The sequence below is a fragment of the Leptodactylus fuscus genome, chromosome 1 (genome assembly GCF_031893055.1).
Source record: "Leptodactylus fuscus isolate aLepFus1 chromosome 1, aLepFus1.hap2, whole genome shotgun sequence".
NCBI lineage: Eukaryota > Metazoa > Chordata > Amphibia > Anura > Leptodactylidae > Leptodactylus > Leptodactylus fuscus.
Window position 1 is genome coordinate 238,644,552 of NC_134265.1, and position 19,674 is coordinate 238,664,225.

The 19,674-nt window shown below is 41.5% G+C and overlaps 1 protein-coding gene across 2 annotated transcripts in view; it reads left to right on the plus strand.

Annotated features, from left to right (window-relative positions):
• Nucleotides 1-19,674, plus strand: part of AFF1 (ALF transcription elongation factor 1) — a 98,272-nt gene that overhangs the window by 12,487 nt on the left and 66,111 nt on the right. The window contains exons 2-3 of one of the 2 annotated variants that reach the window (XM_075284620.1): nucleotides 6,586-6,709; nucleotides 8,376-9,197. In XM_075284620.1, coding sequence (XP_075140721.1) covers nucleotides 6,586-6,709; nucleotides 8,376-9,197 — 946 coding nt within the window. The remainder of the gene's footprint in view (nucleotides 1-6,585; nucleotides 6,710-8,375; nucleotides 9,198-19,674) is intronic. The other variant, XM_075284628.1, reaches the window with a different exon arrangement.

The following is a 19,674-nucleotide window of genomic DNA, read 5'->3' on the forward strand; positions in this document are numbered from 1 at the left end:
TTAGCAACCTGCAATTAGCTGATTTTCCTGCAGGCAAGAGTAGTGTAATATAGTATATGAACATAAATTCATAACAGTCGGGAAGCCATGTCATTTACCAGGATAAAAAGTAGCCTATGTGTTAATCCAGGTTACAAACTATCTGTGACAAATTTCATCCAAATCCTTTCAGCCGTTTTTTGCCTGATTTAGCAACAAACACCTAAACTTTCACATTTATAATAAGTGGAATTAAAAAAAAAAAAAGACATGGAAAATTTTAAAATATCAAGAATTTCTTAGTTTCTTATAAAAACATGGTTTAAAAAAAGGCCATTTCCTTTGCTGTCAATTTCCCTTTGCAGAAAGTAATATCCAGTCACTGGCTTCCCCATAAGTTTTAAAGAGGACCTTCCATTTCCTCATGAAAGTACGGTTTTATATAATTCATATTTTATATGATAAATATCAGTGCTCTGGTGCAGGAGATATCGGTTAGTTTCGGCACCAATATCTCCCCACTGTCAGAAAGGCGTTCCTCATACCTCAGTGTCATCTCTGGGCTGTAAGGAGAGCCCCTGCCCGACAGTACTATAACGTAGCAAGGACTTTGTAGATTCTGCGTGGGTTTCCTCCCATGCTTCAAAGACATAAAGGTAGGGGATGTAGATTGTGAGCCCTATATGGGACAGTGAATGTCAATGTCTGTAAAGCGCTGTGGAATATGATGGGGCTATATAAGTAAGCAGACTAAATAATAGCCTTGTACTGAATTCAGCGCACTGTCTGCTTTCTAGTGGTACATAAAACTGCACTTTCATGAGGATATGGAATGTCTTCTTTAAAGGAGTTGTCCAAATTATTTAATAAATTTATCTGTGGTACGGATTGGTGTAAAACAGCGAAACAAGTAATACTTTTAGGACTTCTCTTATTTTTTAGAGTGCTCACCTCTGGTCCTTCCCACCAGTGAGTGGAGCAGTGACTTAGATCACTGCTCCACTCAGTCCAAGTCCAACCTATTACTCTACAGTCAACAACACTGTGTAGGGTTATAGATTGGACTTGATGGACTGATATCTTCATCCAATCTCATCTACTGTGTAACTATGCCACTTCTGCTGCAATCAAGTGCTGTATACAGGCATGTCACAATCACAGTTACAATAGAATAACTTAAATTGTTCCTCTGGTGCCCATATAACTTTAGTAGCTGTTTGCCAAATGCTTTCCTGTCAAATATGGATATGTTTTCGATAGGGAAGAGAATAACCCAATACCAGCCAACTTGGACAGAAACTTAATTTCTTTGGGAGTGAAAAAATTAGAATAAGAAACCCAACTTGCTCAGTCTTCATTTTCAGAACATTTGATGATGAGGAAGAGATGTGACAGCCCTGTACATATTATGCTCCCAGTGCTGCTAAAACGGTCTGGTTTGATTGACTCTTCTCTTGTATATAGCTGCAATTTCTAGTAGTAAGATCACGGTACCAAAACCTCTCTGAACTAGTCTGAAACGCAACTAGATTACAAAAGCATGTAGTGCAGGGTCACAATCCCATATGTGTTAACTAAAGGCATGTTCACTTCTTCATCGGAGGCTTCACTAGGTGCATCCATTGCAGAGTCTGCTAAAGATAGGTGACAAAGTCCTGCATTATAATCAGTAGGGTCTCTTAAGATCTGATGGTGTCCATCATTTAATGGCTATCTTGGGGTTTTCCTTTTTTCTGTTACTATAACTGAACTGAACAGAAAAATGGATATCCAGCACAGATGTGATATTACCCTTAGGTCAAGTTCACATCTGCAGTGATACAAACGGATCAGTTTAAACACCCTAACATAGTCCATAGGAGAATCTGCCAGCAAGTGTTCAAATCCCAGTCTTCATTGTCAAGCGAGGGAAAAAAACAGGCATTTCATGGTAAATGCTGATCATATAGACTGTCTATGTTAATATGTGGATGTTCTGGAGACACTCTTTACATATACAGACATCACATCTGCGCCGGGGAGTCCGTTCTGCAGGTTTCCGTTTCCAGCACAAAACTGGGCAGGAGACGGAAACCTGACGGCATGTTTCAAGCCCATTCATTTGAATGGGGTTGAAAAGTGTCTGGCCGTGCGCACCGGTGAGCGTTTTATGCTCTCTGCAGCGAAACCGTTTTTTTTTTTTATATCCGGACACAGAGTTGGACATGCAGTACTCTGTGTCCGGTTTAAAAAAAAAACTGTTTCGCCGCAGAGAGCATAAAACGCTCACCGGTGCTCATGGCCGGACTCTGCATGACAGGTTTCCTTCTTCTGCATGCAGAAGACGGAAACCTGAGAATGGAGACTACTTGTGATATACGAGAAGCCTGAGTAGTGATGGTAAAAATGCTGTTTTCAGTAAATGCAGCCATATTGGAAGCCTATCAATGAGTCTTTCAGATGTTTTTTCTTTTGGCTGAGGGAGTTATTATAGGCAGCAGTGACGTGTGACCGGTCCATGTGATTAATGAGGAGTCAGCTGTAGCCGTGTAAGCCTCTCAAAGTGGTTACCATGGCAGTATGAAGCTGCATGGTACTCCGAGGCTTGACTGACCACAGACGGCTTCACCCGTGCACGCAAGCACGATCACTCTCATGTGTGACATGAGTCACCATGTGGTGTGCTGTGAAGAGATGTGCTGAAACATATCAACTTTTCTTATTGCTGCTAATATCTGTTTCTTGCGTGGTAAACTATGTATAGGAATTTCACTTCACACTATAGGGTGAACTCACAGCATGTAGCAGAACTCCACTGTTATGTTGTCCTATTACCGTATATACTCGAGTATAAGCCGACCCGAATATAAGCCGACCCCCCTAATTTTACCACAAAAAACTGGGAAAACTTATTGACTCGAGTATAAGCCTAGGGGGGAAATGCAGCAGCTACTGGAAAATTTTCAAAAATTAAAATGGTCGGAGTTTTTGGGTGCAGTAGTTGCTGGGGAAGCGGAGGGGGTGTTTTGGTTGTCTGTCTGCCCCTTCCCTGAGCTTGAGGACTGTTTTTTTTCTCCCCCCACTTGGAATTCAGCCTGGCTGTATATAGGGTATCTGCAGTGTTCCTATTAATCCCTTCCCGACGGAACAGGAGCACTGCAGATACCCTATATTCAGTAGACCGGGCACTGTCAGACACAGGGATACCTAATGTGTATGTGTTTCACAGTCATTTTCTACTTTTATATGTATTCTAGGGAAAGGAGGGATTAAGAGCGTAATTTTTAAATCTTTTTTTTGCACTGTTTTATGGGAGATTCTACACATTGATATTGTGGCTGGTCATAGGCCCCTACCACCCTCCTAAAAAAAAAAAAAAAAAAAAAAAAAAATATTTTTTTTTTTTTTTTTTTTTTTGCTGACTCGAGTATAAGTCAAGGGAGGCTTTTTCAGCACAAAAACTGGGCTGAAAAATTTGGCTTATACTCGAGTATATACAGTATATTATAGACTTTCAGATAATATCTGCCTAAAATGGGCAAAACCCAAAACAGCAAAAAGTGCCCCTAAACCTGAGAATCTGAAATATGAATACGTCCACTAAAATGGGACTACCCTGCAGTAGCCAGCATAGTCATTACTATTAGGCCTACTTCACACGAGCATGGAATAGCGTATTTTGGTCCTGATTTTGACGTGGGAAGCCGCGTCAAAATCGGGACCAAAATACGCCTGCAGTGGCTTCCTGCTCCGGAGAAGGCCCAAAATGAATGTGCCTAGTTCGGAGGGTGCAGCTGCGAGGCGGACACTGCAGCTCAATGAGCCGCGGAATCCGCCTAAAGAGAGGCTGCTCATGGAAAAAGGATCCGTAGCGGTCTCCGTAGACCACCATTGTGAGGGGGCGGATTATGACGTGGTTTCCGCGCCAAAATCCACCCCCTCTGTCCCTGTGTGAACGAGCCCTAAGTCTACAGTGTAAACACTGAAGAGGATCCTGAGTGAGACCCCCACATAACATCAACATCCCCTAAGACCCTCTTTAGGCCATACTTTAATATCCATGTGTGGGTTTTTTTTTTCTTCCCTTCTTGTATGGGAATGGGTCATTGAATAAAGTTTGTGTTACACCTCTGACTGTTGTTCAGCAGGAATATAGATATTGTAGCTGAACTGTTCTTATCTAACCACTACAGATTAACTGTACCCAGCTGCTGTTTCCCTGATAAACTTAAAAAGGCAGCAGGCTTTGATAAGTCCCATTAGCTGATGTTACAGTATTTTAGGGTATTAGGAGTTTGGTTACACTTATTACCGTCCTTTGTTCATCTTTTATGTTTGTGGAGTTTTGGATATTTTGACTGGTCATGTTACTTCATGCTGGGGTGTATGAGGTGACTTACCAAACATGAGTTGGAACATCCTTTTTTACATAAGAGCTTCAAAATAGTCCACTAAAATCCTTTTTTTGTGTCATTTAAATGACAGGCTTTTTTTTTTTTTTGTGAAATCAGGATCTAGATTGAGGAATTTTAGCGATTCCTGGGACAGAATGTATTTGATGCTAACAAATTAATAACTATTAATAAAAAGGTGTAGCTTTAGTAAAGTTGAGTTATCTGGATGTAAGGTGGCCGTACACATTGGATTGATGTTGAACCAATGTCCACTGTTTGAGGTTCTCCCATCTCTTCTATTGGAAATAAGCTGCCATCACTGGTTTACTACATTCTCTCCATTCAGAACATACTGTATGCACACTCTGCAGAGCATGTATTTGTATGGGGGAAGGATTTGGATTGTCATTGATAGCTGCCTAATGTACAGGATATGTCCTTGTATAGTCATTACATGTGAGGATGGACTCCAGCCAAGAAAAATGTAGATGCCTAAGTTGCCCATCAGATTTGTAGGGAGTGGGTTATCCCCCTCCGATGGGTAGCTACTCCCTCGTAGTGCAGAAAACTTAATTTTCCAAACATAGGGGGACTATATGCCATCAAGATGACTAATTTTAAAGGGATTCTACCATTAAAAAACTTTTTTTTCTAGCCTTTAGAAAGGCTATTCATCTCCTACCTTTGGAAGTGATCGCCGCCGCGACGTTCGTTCGAAATACCGGTTTGTACCAGTATGCTAATTAGTTCTCTTGCAGCAATGGGGGCGGGCCCCAGCGCAGGAAATGCGATGGGGGCATCCCCATTGCTGCATCCCCATTGCTGCTCGAAAACAGACTCCAGCGCCGCCTCTGTCTTCTTCTGCATCCTCCCCTTCCTTCTTCGGCTTTCTACAATTGATGACCTATCTTTCAAATAGCACGCTCCCAGAGGAATTAATGGATGCAGCCAGTGCCGTCGTCCGGCCGCTTAACCCCCTGCGCGCCATCTGGGTCCATTCATTCCTATGGGAGCGTGCGATTGGAAACGGCCATTTCAAATAGTAGTCACTAGTTATCAGGATAAGTGCTAAATTAAAAAAAAAAAAACAAAAAAAAACTGCAAGAAATAGCAGAAATAGTATGACAGTGATAGAGGTCTTTTTTTTTTTTTTTTTTTTTTTTTTTTGTGTGCGTGTTTTTGCTTTTTTTGCTATTGACCGTTTCTTCTTCACAGATGATAAATTTCTTACTCTTCTGCTACCATTAACTTTTGTATACAGTTTGGGAATGGAAACCAAGCAAGTGTAATATGATTTTATTAAGCAGAGTGGCAATCTATTACAATTGTTATAGCATGTGTGGATGTAAAACTGTTTTCTGGGATAACTGAAAAACTCACTGGGGCTGGGGTGAGATAAAATTTAAACTCAAAGGTTTAAAAAAATAAATAAATAAATTAGTAATCTACCCTCAGCCCTATTTCTCTTCTGAGTGTATAGGACCGCTTTAACAGGCCAGAGAAAGATTCAAATTCAACAACATGACACGTTTCTGGACTGTAGCACCCCTTTTTCAAGGGTGCTTTATCCCAGAGACGCACCATGTTGTTGGATTTAAATACTTTGTACTCTCAACCTAGATGAGCGTGGATCTTTTTTTTTTTTTCCAGCCTTTAAAAGCAGTTTGAGATTGGTCCTATATTCTCTCTTCTTACACCTCTTGCGGTGATTGTGGATGCTGCTGCTCCTCTGTACCTGGGAACCGTCACTGCACTTTGTTTGGTTTTGTGTGATCTGGTAATGGCCTAGGTGAGGGATCACTCTACAATGTGCCTACTTCTATTGGTGATGTCATTACGGATATGTCACCAGCGCCAAACATGTGACCGTCTGGGCCACTGATTAGCCAGAGCACTCGCCTGAATCCTTGCACTTCTAGTTTGAGCAGACCGAGGAGTGGAGGCACACCAACTCAAACCCCAGCCCACAGTTTTTTCACTTATTTTGCAAAACAACTTTAGACTGAAGCCAATGTTACAGAAACAGATTTTGCTGTGTGTTTTTGAGTCAGACAGGAGTGAATTTCATGGAAATGTCTAAGAGCTTCCTTTACATTTTTCCATTTTTCTTCAAGTCACTCCTGACCGCAGCAAAATCTTCAAAAAAATAAAAAAATGCTGCTTTTCTGCAACCTAGCACATTAGCCTCAAAAAGAGATCTGTAAATTAACTGTTCATATTTTTATTTTCTCAGCAGCTTATACAATGAAGAGAGGAATTTACTCCGCATCAGAGAACGGGAGAGACGAAATCAGGAAGTTCTTCAAGAAAGAGACCCTTTCACTGACAATGCTCCACTTTTTCCAGAACCTTACAAGGTATATTTTCATATGATATAAATGGGTAAATTCATCCAAATACTTAGAGGTCACTTGACAGTCTACTATACCAGATACATAAGTGATTGTTAGGCATATTTTGCAAATGAAACAAACATATTTACCCCCACAGTTACTTAGCAGAGCAGCTGCAGTTTAGTTTGTCGAGAAGTTAAATAGACAGGTTTGCTATTTCCTTTGGGAAATAAAAAGGCTCTAGAGAGTTAGCAAATAAGGGGAAGCTGATGTTGGTAAGATCATACAAGTCTTGAAGGTACTCTGCAATCTCTTTAGTGTCTGGCATTGACAGGTCACCAAATTTTCTTTTCTTTTATTGAACATGTTGACCCTTGATCTTATTGTGTATATTACCATGTTTTAATTGAGAATGCAGCCTGATCTTAAGATCCCATTGGGCATGCGCTGGTTTACTTCTAAACCTCTCAAGTGTAAACTTGATGCAGCCTGTGTATGGTGTAAGAAGTGCTATTGATATAGGAGTTGTCTGTTAGAGCTGTGAATGGTGGATATACACTCAGGGAACTCTTCAGGCTGCAGCTGGGCAAATACCGTATATACTCGAGTATAAGCCGACTATTTTACCACATTTTTCATGCTGAAAAAGCTCTCCTCGGCTTATACACGAGTCAGGGTCCACGGAGCACAGAAAACTGGAAGGGGGAGGTCCTTTAGTGCTACTGCACTGTGATTGGCTTGTCATGAGGTCACATGAATGTGATGTCATCAAAGGTCCTGTAGCTACTGGTATGTAACATCTGCAGATAAGGTTGAGTCTAAATCCTAGTAGCTCCGCCCACACCAGAGTCCGATCACATGGTCATGACATCATCAGAGGTCCTTTAGCACACTAGGGTTTAGCATCTACCCTGCAGATGAGTGGCCAGGATTCATTGTGTCTTATGGAAGATGTCTGTTGTATGGAGGAGAGGAAGCTACAGTAAAGTGGCACACACAGGGACCTTCCTTTAGTTACTCTGCCTATTAATGTCATGCATTTGGGGTTATTAATTTAGTTTCAGTAACTCCCTGTGCCTCACATTAATAACAGTTAACCCCATTATATCCCTCATATTAACCCCTGTGTGCCCCATATAAGGGTTACTAATATGTGAGACACATTTTCCAGCCGGGTCAGTGGGCCCTCTTTTTCCACTGTCTAACCTCAGTTCCTAACTTGTCTCCTTAATAAATGGCTGACTGTTATTGGCTGATAAAAGCATTAAAGCACCTCTAATTCAGGGGGAAAAAAAGATTGTATTCTTATAAAAGTAAATATGCAACAAACTCTGTGTCTAATTATACAATATCAATAATTGTATAATTAAATAATCATATTTTGAAGGCGGAGTTGGTAAGCTGTTACAAACTGCATCCAGAATTGGCCACTAGAAGCTTCATTGCTTCTGACTGACCATGGCTGTCAGCCTTTATGAAGGAGGAGTCTTACGCAGACTGTGGGAACCTAGGAGTCAGTTGGTGGTCTGGCCTTACCAACTCCACAGCCCTGCCATACACCATGATAGTCTCATAATTAGTTGCGCCAAAAAGAATCCTACTTTTGTTGTCTTGGGGGAAAAACTTTTTTTGTTTTTTTGTTTTACAGTTAGTGTTCTATTAACGCTTATTGTTCCTTTTGTCCCCTTAGACAAGCAAAGGAGACGAGTTATCTAGTCGTATACAGAATATGCTTGGTAATTACGAAGAAGTAAAGGAGCTCATTGGTGCAAAATCACATCAGGACCTTATTGGCATCCCAGTTTCTTCGCAGGGACGAACTGATAAACGCCCAACTTACAGTAACACTAGTAGGTCTATGGGTCCTACAAAATCATCAAGTATGTCTTTGGGGTATAGGAATAGACCCCATACAGCTCCTGAGCTGTCTTCTGGGGACCCTGTAAAAGTTCACATCCAAAACCGTAGTCTTCAGAATAACAAAACACTGGAGCAAAGATCTGGAACTGTGTCTGTGGAAAGAAGTGTAAAACAAGGTCATGATCAACGCTCTGCAGAACAGCCCTCCTCACCAGCATCAATCTTGGCCCTTTCCCCACTGCTGTCATCCTTGTCTCCTCCTATTGAGCCCTTGTCCCCATTACATTCCAGCCACCAAATTGATTCCAAGCCACGCAGCGGACAAAGCCATGAAAAATCTTATAGCCGTGCCACCAAGTCCCCAACTCTGACAGACCCAGCTAACAGGGAAGGTTCATCCACTGTTGCCAATGTTGTGCCTTCATCACAAGCTTTCCCAACCTATTTGACTTCAAAAACAAATATGTTGCCTCCAAAGCCCACGGCTTATGTGCGTCCTATGGATGGTCAAGATCAGGCTCCTACTGTTTCTCCAGATCTAAAGCCACTACAAGAGGAGTATAGTGAACAGTCTTATGAAAGTCACATAGATCTGAAACTGAATGCCAAGGACAAGCTTTCCAGAGTGGAAATGGCTTCTGAACATTTAGAGGTAGGTTGTGGCAATTTGTTTCACCATAATCTTTTATTACACAGATTTGCAAATTAGGGTCTGTTCACCCAGTGGAATCTGCTGCTGTCTTTAGGTGGATTCTGCCTCTCAGTGGCAGATTTTGCATTGATTCAGTCTCCCTTTTGTATGGAGACAGAGATCACCGCAGAATGCAGGAAAAAAGAAACATTCTGCTCAGTCTTGATGCAGTTTCTGTGGCTGGTTCAGTTATAGTTCTACGGCTTAAGGGTGAGTTCACACGATGTAACGTGGAGCGCAATCTGGCATGTATACACGTGTCAGCAGTGTATTTCGCACTCAAAAAGATCCCATTCATTTCAATGGGAGTTACGAGCATATACACCGCGTTATTTTGCGCCCGTGATTTTGCGTGATTTTGATATATAGGTTCACATTCATCTGGGCTTAATCAACAGCAAAACTTTCTCTTTACATTTTCCATAGTATGAGCAATAACTGTAACAGTTTGACATTTAGAAACTAGATAAAGACATGTCCCCAGATATTTATCACTAAAATTCAGTATTGTGGTATGTAAAAATGGGACTGTCCTAAAATGTTCATTTATTGGAATCAAGGTAAACTGATCAATTAGGGCTTATTCAGATGAGTGTACGAGCTGTCGCCCATGATAGAACGGCATAGATGGCATCTGTGTGCCGCCAGTGCAGCAGCTATGCTTCTGCTACCACATTCATTGGGGATGGTGATCATGGCTGCAAAATTGGACAAGAATAGAACCTTTCCTGAGTTTTGCAGCAGAGACTGTCAGCCTGCACATTGATCATTGAAATCAAGGTCATGTGCATGGACCAATAAAAATTTATGGATTAGGGTGCTATCCAGGAAAAACCCAGATGGCACACTGTCGTGTACATTCGCCCTTAATGGTGATTTAGGTCATAATTGCCCAGCCCTAAGTAATAGTTATGTCTTGTTTGTTGGTATGTGTGATTTGTCAGTTCAACTAGGGTGTATGGCTGGCTGTCATATATATATATATATAATGAATGAATTTGTGAAAGGATGTGGTTTAAAGGGGCTCTATCAGCAAAATTATGCTGATAGAGCCCCACATATGCGTTAATAGCCTTTGGGTGGGCATGCACGGCATCATATTTAGCCACACCTACATCTTCTTGCTGCGATGTCCTTGGGTCCCATCTTCCTCATCATCTTCTTCTTCCGGCGTCATTGCTTGTAATCCGACGCAGTAGTAGGGGAATTCAGCATACTGAGCATGCTTAGTTCCCCTGCTACTGTTCCCCTGCTTCTCCTCGGATCCTGTCTTCCTCGTCTTCAATCATGCACCAGCGCAGTAGCTGGGGAACTGAGTATACTCGCTACTGTTCCCCTGCTACTGTGCCAGCATGGTATTACAAGCAATGACGCCGGAAGAAGAAGACGAATACATACCAATCAGTTGTACCATTCAGCCTCACATGGAATGCATCAGATTGAACTAGAAGCTGAAGGAGCAGTCCTTTGTATATCAGCATAGGTGAAGTATTGCAGCTCTGATCCTACTTAAAGGGTACCTAGCTTTTCATCAGAAGTTGAAACATCTACAGGGTCTTGCTGGCCAGTCTGTTCTATGACTGTATAAGCCTTCATGTGTGGTGTTCTATCAGTTCTAACTGCTGCTAATATCCCCACTGTGGTTGCAGCACATTTTGCATTTCTCTATGATGCAGGGAGCATGTATAGTAGCAGTTTGCCCTCCCATCTATTATACTACTAATTTTCTTTACATGTTCCCATCAATTACTACTACTGGTTTATTTATATGCAATTCTACCAGAAGTAACTAAAAGTAAAGTATCAAACGGCTGAGAAAATCCCAAGTGGACATAATTTAGTAGGCCACAGTCACTGGACTCCACATTCAGGTTCTGATGCAGCTAAAAAGGTCCTGTTACAGAAAAAGATTTGAACACAATCTGGAAACCTGCTTAATGTCTGACCAACATCCCATCAGCAATAACTCAAGCAGGAAGTCAGAAGTGGATAGACTCTCATTACACTGCAGACTCTTCTCTAAGCAGAACTGGTTTCTGTCTAAGCCTGCAGAGGCTGTGAACAATGACTTGCACTCTCCCCTCTACTTCCTTTGTTGCATCTTGAGCTTATTGAATCCAAAGACTGGACTGTCCCCAGTAAAAGGAGTCAACAGCAAATTAGCAAGAAGGGAGACACTTAGTGGCAAAAACTTTTGCAAGGAATTTCAGGTAATATCCTATCTTTCAGGATTTCTATTCATATTATTTAAGTTGGTGCTGTGTGACTGAGACTGCAGCTGTTATTTTAATTATTTTTACTTGTATAGGACCACAGTGCTTTACAAACTTTGGCGATCACTGTGCTATATAGGGAACGTCTAAATTCATGATTTGTGTAGGTGTTGGAGGAAACCGGAGTACCCAGAAGAATCCCATACAAACACAATGAGAATATACAAACGCCTTGTTCAGATTTGTACCTAGGACTAACCCAGTACTAACCATAATGATGCATATGAAGTGTGCACTTGGGTTATATTTTAATGCTACATGTACAGTGACACCCACACTTATGTGAATGTAAAGTAAACACATTTATCTTCTTATTGAAAATATCCAGGTGAAAATTTTCCCAGTGCGGTCTAAAATGCATGCTAACATTCATATTCTTAACATGCTTCATATAGACATTTCTATCTATCTGACACTAGGGTAGGGTTCACACTACCGTTGAATTCCGTTATGAAGGTGTCCATTTAAAAAAAAAAAAAAAAAAACTATCATAACAGTGGCTAACAGTTACTGTCTGTTATAAGTCCGTTGCCCATATAACAGTTACTGTCTGTTATAAGTCCGTTGCCCATAGACTTCAATATTAAAAAATAAAAAAATGGACACTTGCATGTAGGATTTTTTTTGTATGCCAACGGACTTGGGTGTAAACAGACACTAACGGACACACAATAAAATCCCATTGAAATGAATAGAAATTTTAACGGACTACTGACGAATCAACTAGTGTCCATTGCTGAAATCTTGTAACGGGCAATAGCTATGGACACTGCTGACAGTCACCAACGGCAGTGTGAGCGCCCACTTACCAAATATTGAACCATTAAAGATAGAGAGGTGCAAAAAGCCATAACAAGTCCTGACACAAACTGAAATATATCAGGATTTAGAAACCAATCCCGGCCACTTTGTGCTAGTTATCTAGTTTAACTAATGGCCTATAAAAAGGTCTCTCCATTACTAAGGTGTCACAGAAGAAACTTCTCAAGATTGGTAAAACCAGAGAGCTGTGACCTTATTGTTACAAAACATACTGATGGAATTGGTTATAAACTACTGAAGGTGCCAGTGAGCATTGTTGGGGCTATAATCTGACAGTGGAAAGAACATCATTTCACCATAAACTGGCCATGACCAGCTGCTCCCCACAAGATTTCAGACAGAGGAGTGAAAAGAATTAGAAGTTTTCCAAGAGCCAAGGACTACCTGTGGAGATTTACAGAAAGACCTGGAATCCACAGGTACAATAGTTTCAAAGAAAACAATAAGTAATGTGCTTAACCTTCATGCTCAACACGCAAGACTCCTTTACTGAACAAAAAGCACGTTCAAGTCTGTTCAACAACACGTAGACAAGCCTGTGAAATACTGGAAGAATATAGTCTGCTCAGATGAGACCAAAAATGATCTCTTTGGATGCCATAATACACACCATGTTTGGAGGCCAAAAGACACTATGTATCACTCCAGAAAACACCATTCCGACAGTGAAGTTTGGAGGTGGGAACGTAATGGTACGAGGCTGGTTTTCAGTATACGGCACTGGCAAACTTCGTATAATTGAAGGGAAGGATGAATGGACAAATGTACTGAGATTGTTGATTAAAAAAAAAAAATTAAAAAATCCTCCAACTACCAGGATGATGATGATGATGATGATGATGAAAAAAGGGTGGACATTGCAACAAGACAATGATCCCAAACACACAGCCGAGGAAACTCTCAGTTGGTTTCAGAAAAAAAAAATGTAAGAGGAATGTATTGGCAATTTTAGTATTTTTGTTTTGTTGTACTTTTTTTTTTTTTTTTTGTAATTTTCTGTACATGATTGTGGTCTGCCATTTTGACTGAGCTGCTCATCCTCTGTTACCAGCTATCAGTGATATACTTTACAGCATAGTCATAGTAATTGGCAACAATAATCTAGAGTCAACTCATTGAGGTTTGCACTGTCAGGGAGGGGAGTAGATAATCTGTAACATATTGTATTGTCAGTAATGGATTCAAAGATGGGTGTTATCTATAGAGGTTTTATCTTCTGTTGCAATCCTGTCTCTTGTAAGGCTGGATTTACACGACCGTATTGATTGTACGGTCCGCAAGTTGCTGATCTGCAACATAGACACCGCAGACGTCCGTGTCCTACAGCACTCACCCATAGTTCTATGGGCAAGTCCGTGCAGTGCCGCAATTCACGGCCATTATGGACCTGCTCTATAAATTGCAGACCTCAATTGCGGCCCAGCACACCACGGATAAAATATCCGGTGGTGTAAGAGGCCGCATTGAATATAATGTGTCCGCAATTGAAAACCCTTAATTGTGGGCCATTGGCGGACTTGCATTACAGCCGTGTAAGACCAGCCTAAATGAGAACTCGTTGGTATCTGTTGGGCTATTATTAGGCATGATGATCAGAGTAAAACTTGTAGGATATAGTACCTTTTTGAAAAAGAAATATAGATAATACGTTTGGTTATACACTCACCGGCCACTTTATTAGGTACACCTGTCCAACTGCTCGTTAACACTTAATTTCTAATCAGCCAATCACATGGCGGCAACTCAGTGCATTTCGGCATGTAGACATGGTCAAGACAATCTCCTGCAGTTCAAACCGAGCATCAGTATGGGGAAGAAAGGTGATTTGAGTGCCTTTGAACGTGGCATGGTTGTTGGTGCCAGAAGGGCTGGTCTGAGTATTTCAGAAACTGCTGATCTACTGGGATTTTCACGCACAACCATCTCTAGGGTTTACAGAGAATGGTCCGAAAAAGAAAAAACATCCAGTGAGCGGCAGTTCTGTGGGCGGAAATGCGTTGTTGATGCCAGAGGTCAGAGGAGAATGGCCAGACTGGTTCGAGCTGATAGAAAGGCAACAGTGACTCAAATAGCCACCCGTTACAACCAAGGTAGCCAGAAGAGCATCTCTGAACGCACAGTACGTCGAACTTTGAGGCAGATGGGCTACAGCAGCAGAAGACCACACCGGGTGCCACTCCTTTCAGCTAAGAACAGGAAACTGAGGCTACAATTTGCACAAGCTCATCGAAATTGGACAATTGAAGATTGGAAAAACGTTGCCTGGTCTGATGAGTCTCGATTTCTGCTGCGACATTCGGATGGTAGGGTCAGAATTTGGCGTCAACAACATGAAAGCATGGATCCATCCTGCCTTGTATCAACGGTTCAGGCTGGTGGTGGTGGTGTCATGGTGTGGGGAATATTTTCTTGGCACTCTTTGGGCCCCTTGGTACCAATTGAGCATCGTTGCAACGCCAAAGCTTACCTGAGTATTGTTGCTGACCATGTCCATCCCTTTATGACCACAATGTACCCAACATCTGATGGCTACTTTCAGCAGGATAATGCGCCATGTCATAAAGCTGGAATCATCTCAGACTGGTTTCTTGAACATGACAATGAGTTCACTGTACTCCAATGGCCTCCACAGTCACCAGATCTCAATCCAATAGAGCATCTTTGGGATGTGGTGGAACGGGAGATTCGCATCATGGATGTGCAGCCGACAAATCTGCGGCAACTGTGTGATGCCATCATGTCAATATGGACCAAAATCTCTGAGGAATGCTTCCAGCACCTTGTTGAATCTATGCCACAAAGAATTGAGGCAGTTCTGAAGGCAAAAGGGGGTCCAACCCGTTACTAGCATGGTGTACCTAATAAAGTGGCCGGTGAGTGTATAATTAACCTCAAAACTTAATTTAACAAAATGCAGTGACATTTCTGAGATGACCACCCAAAATTGCATTAAAAATGGTCTTCTAGGATAGTGGTCTTCTCAAAACAGTTGTCAAAACTGAAAATTTACCACGGCCTGGTAAAGGGGTGGTCTTTCAGAAAGGTATCACTATAGATTATTTTCTGGTGACACATTCCCTCCAAATTAGTACACAGGAATAATTCTAACCATTTAATGAAAGATTTATCCATCGGTGTCAATCTAGTGGTAATGACCAATTCCAAATGCATGTGCCATCACTGTCTGTAGGTAATGGCTTCTTCTTACTCCCATCCATTATTGTAGCTTTAATGTAACATGACCTGCACTGGATGCCCTAAGTGAGTCACTCGATAAATTATGAGGTTATTGCAGGTTTTTTTCCTCTCCTGTGACGTTTCCGGTGACTAGTCTGCTTCACTTGATTTCCTTTTCTCAAGACAACACTGGTTCACTGAAATTTCCACATAAATATGACTGAAAAGGAAGGAGGAAGGAACCTATGGACTGGATATTGCACACTTGTACTTCTTTGTGTTTCCTTTGCTATTCAGCTTTTAGCTCCATGGCTGCCGGAATTTGTGTGTAGGTAGAGAATGTTCTTGGAGCATTTTATTGAGCTCATGTCAAGGAAGTCACTGATTCCTTTGTTTCATGAAAGCAGCCCCTAGTGTAAGAATACTATAGATCAGTAGCAGCTGTATCTGCATTCTGTACATATCATTGTTTTTATTGCTCTGTATCTATGATAAAGAGAATTATCCAGCTTTGTGAATAATCTCCATTAAACATATGCTCCCTTTGGTGTATACAGCAACTATGCGGACCTTTATGCCTCCATGGTTACAACTGTGAATGAGCTCTAATTCATTAATAGACCATTTTTACAGAGAACAATTGTTTATAATCTTGTGGCTGTTCGTTTGCGTTGTCGGCTGTAACATCTCTCCAGTTTATTGAAGATTAGCTAAATTGTGCTGACACATGAGCAAAGGCATAAGAATAGATATCATATAGATATAATAATAGACATATTTGTGTTCTGTATGGTAGAAACCGTGATAATACCTACTCTGGTCTGCTTAACTGAAAAGCTGACTGAATTATTTGAGAAGATATGAATATCATCTACAAATACTACAGTGGTTTTTTTTTTTTTTTTAATTGTGCTGTTTGAAATCTGCGCACATTTTATGTAACCATTGTTAGTCATTCCCGCAGAACAATAGGGGGTCAGAGGAAGCGAATGTGACAGTGAACAACTGTGTGTACTCCTAACAACAACTAATACAACAATGATACAAGTAACAATCCAAAGGTTAGAATTGATCCAAAGAGTATAATATCTAAACCCAGTTGGATTTCCTGGATAAAATAGACTGGATTAGTCACTGAGGCCTCCAAATCTGTTCTCCGGCTGTCCAGCAGACTAAAAGCTAATCTAACCATCAGCAGCAGTCTCTGAAATGTTTAATATGTATATGCAGATGTAGCAGAGCTGATTTTGGGAATTATGTCACGCCAAGTGCCATTTGCTGGAGATTTATATATTAAAAAAAAAAAAAAAAAATCTAATTTTCAAGTACCCAACTCCATTCTTTGGCATATGGAAGGAACAATACAGCCGAAGCATATTTTTTTAGCGTCATGTAACATAAAAAAATCAGGTCAAATGGTGTGGGATGATTGAAGAGTGCTATTTGTTGCAAACTGAGAGGGACAGAATCCTTGAACTGAGAAACCGTGGTTTGTCATTCTACCAGATGACTTTATGCCTAGGCCAAGACATCAGCACCGTTCACTGTTGGGAGAATAAAGATGACCTGGTATGCCACATGTTTCTTGTGCTACTGGGCCTAAAGGCGCTACCATGGCCTTTGGCATCTCCAGACTTGTCTTACATCGAACATACCGTATTTTTCGGACTATAAGACGCACCTAGGTTTTAGAGGAGGAAAATAGGGAAAAAAAATTTTGAAGCAAAAACTGGTAAAATATTTAATATATGGGAGTTGTAGTTTTGCAACAGCTGCAAGGCCACATTGACAGGTGACCCTGCAGCTGTACGGGGATGTATAGGGCGTTTTTCTTGCGGGGCCAGCTGTACTTTTTAGTTATACCATTTTGGGGGATATCTATTGCTTAGATCACCTTGTATTGAAAAAAAAAACAGGAGGTGATTTAGAACTTTTATTTATTTCATATTTTTAAAGCTTTTTTTTTTTTTTTACTATTTTATTCCCCCCCGGGGGCTTGAACCTGCGGTCACTTGATCGCAAGTCCCATAGACGGCAATACAACTGTATTGCCGTCTATGGGACATTCTGTCTATTAGTATTACGGCTGGTCATAGAGACCAGCCGCAATACTAATACAGCAGTGACAGGCCCGGGAGCCTCATTAGGCTCCCGGCTGTCACCCGAACAGGTCGGCTCCTGCGATATCGCCGCGCAGGAGCCGGCCTGCAACCTCACAGGTACGGGGCCGGTGGGGACCGGCCCCGGGGGAGAAGGGGCCACGGATACTGACCCGGCATCCGCTGTACTAGAGAGGCGGATGCCGGGGAGGGATAGACGCCGGGGCCTGAGACATCGCTGCCCTGCCCTGCATGAAGCCAGCGGCGGGGGGACGGAGGAGCGGAATAGCATCACTCCTCCCGCTGCTGGCTTCATGCAGGACAGGGCAGCGATGTCTCAGGCCCCGGCACCTGTAATGGCGTCTATCACTTGCCGGCTTCCGCCTCTCTATTACAGCGGGTGCCGGGCAGCCACCTTCAGACTATAAGACGCACCCTTCTTTTCCCCAAAAATTTTGGGGAAAAAAAGTGCGTCTTATAGTCCGAAAAATACGGTATCTGGTACATCATTCGGCATTTGCAAGGGGAGCGGCCAGCAGCCAATCCTGATGGATCTTGTGTCCAAGTGCATTCAGCATGGCATAATATTCCTTAGACAATCGTGAATAGCCTCACTAATGGCATGCCTAGGTGTGTAAGTGCATGAGTTTGTATGTGACGCTCCTACTCGATACTGAATAAATCTGTTTTATTACAATGTCTATCATCCCAGTGCTTTCCTCCATTCCAAGACTTTTCCTTGTTGGCTTTGCAATTTGTGTTGATGTGTAGTATTAGCTGCCACATTGGAAATGCAGTCCAGTCAGTGGGCACCTACAACAAGAGCTACATTGTAGGAAAAGGTAGAGCATAAACCCTCATGTGCTGATCTATACATCTGTGCATTCTTGGTTTAGGGGTTAGGGGCTGTCTTACTCGGTGACACTTTCATGAGTAAATGTTCATACAGCTATAGCTTTCAATCCCACTGGACATGTAAATCCATATTGAGCATCAGTCTAGTTGCTACAATAACTATACCCAAATTGCCCTTCTGATATATGCGCTCCAATTTATTTATTTTTTTTCTACATTTACATATATACACGAGTGCAGGCAGATGTGGAATGTTTCACCCTCAGTTCAACTATGTAAAGTATTCATCTGCTGCAGTGCTGGAAGTGTGTATATATATATATATATATATATATATATATATATATATATATATATATATACAGTCCTATGAAAAAGTTTGGGCACCCCTATTAATCTTAATCATTTTAAGTTCTAAATATTTTGGTGTTTGCAACAGCCATTTCAGTTTGATATATCTAATAACTGATGGACACAGTAATATTTCAGGATTGAAATGAGGTTTATTGTACTAACAGAAAATGTGCAATATGCATTAAACCAAAATTTGACCGGTGCAAAAGTATGGGCACCCTTATCATTTTATTGATTTGAATTCCCCTAACTACTTTTTACTGACTTACTGAAGCACAAAATTGGTTTTGTAACCTCAGTGAGCTTTGAACTTCATAACCAGATGTATCCAATCATAAGAAAAGGTATTTAAGGTGGCCAATTGCAAGTTGATCTCCTATTTGAATCTCCTCTGAAGAGTGGCATCATGGGCTACTCAAAACAACTCTCAAATGATCTGAAAACAAAGATTGTTCAACATAGTTGTTCAGGGGAAGGATACAAAAAGTTGTCTCAGAGATTTAACCTGTCAGTTTCCACTGTGAGGAACATAGTAAGGAAATGGAAGACCACAGGGATAGTTCTTGTTAAGCCCAGAAGTGGCAGGCCAAGAAAAATATCAGAAAGGCAGAGAAGAAGAATGGTGAGAACAGTCAAGGACAATCCACAGACCACCTCCAAAGAGCTGCAGCATCATCTTGCTGCAGATGGTGTCACTGTGCATCGGTCAACTATACAGCGCACTTTGCACAAATAGAAGCTGTATGGGAGAGTGATGAGAAAGAAGCCGTTTCTGCACGTACGCCACAAATAGAGTTGCCTGAGGTATGAAAAAGCACATTTGGACAAGGCAGCTTCATTTTGGAAACAAAAATTGAG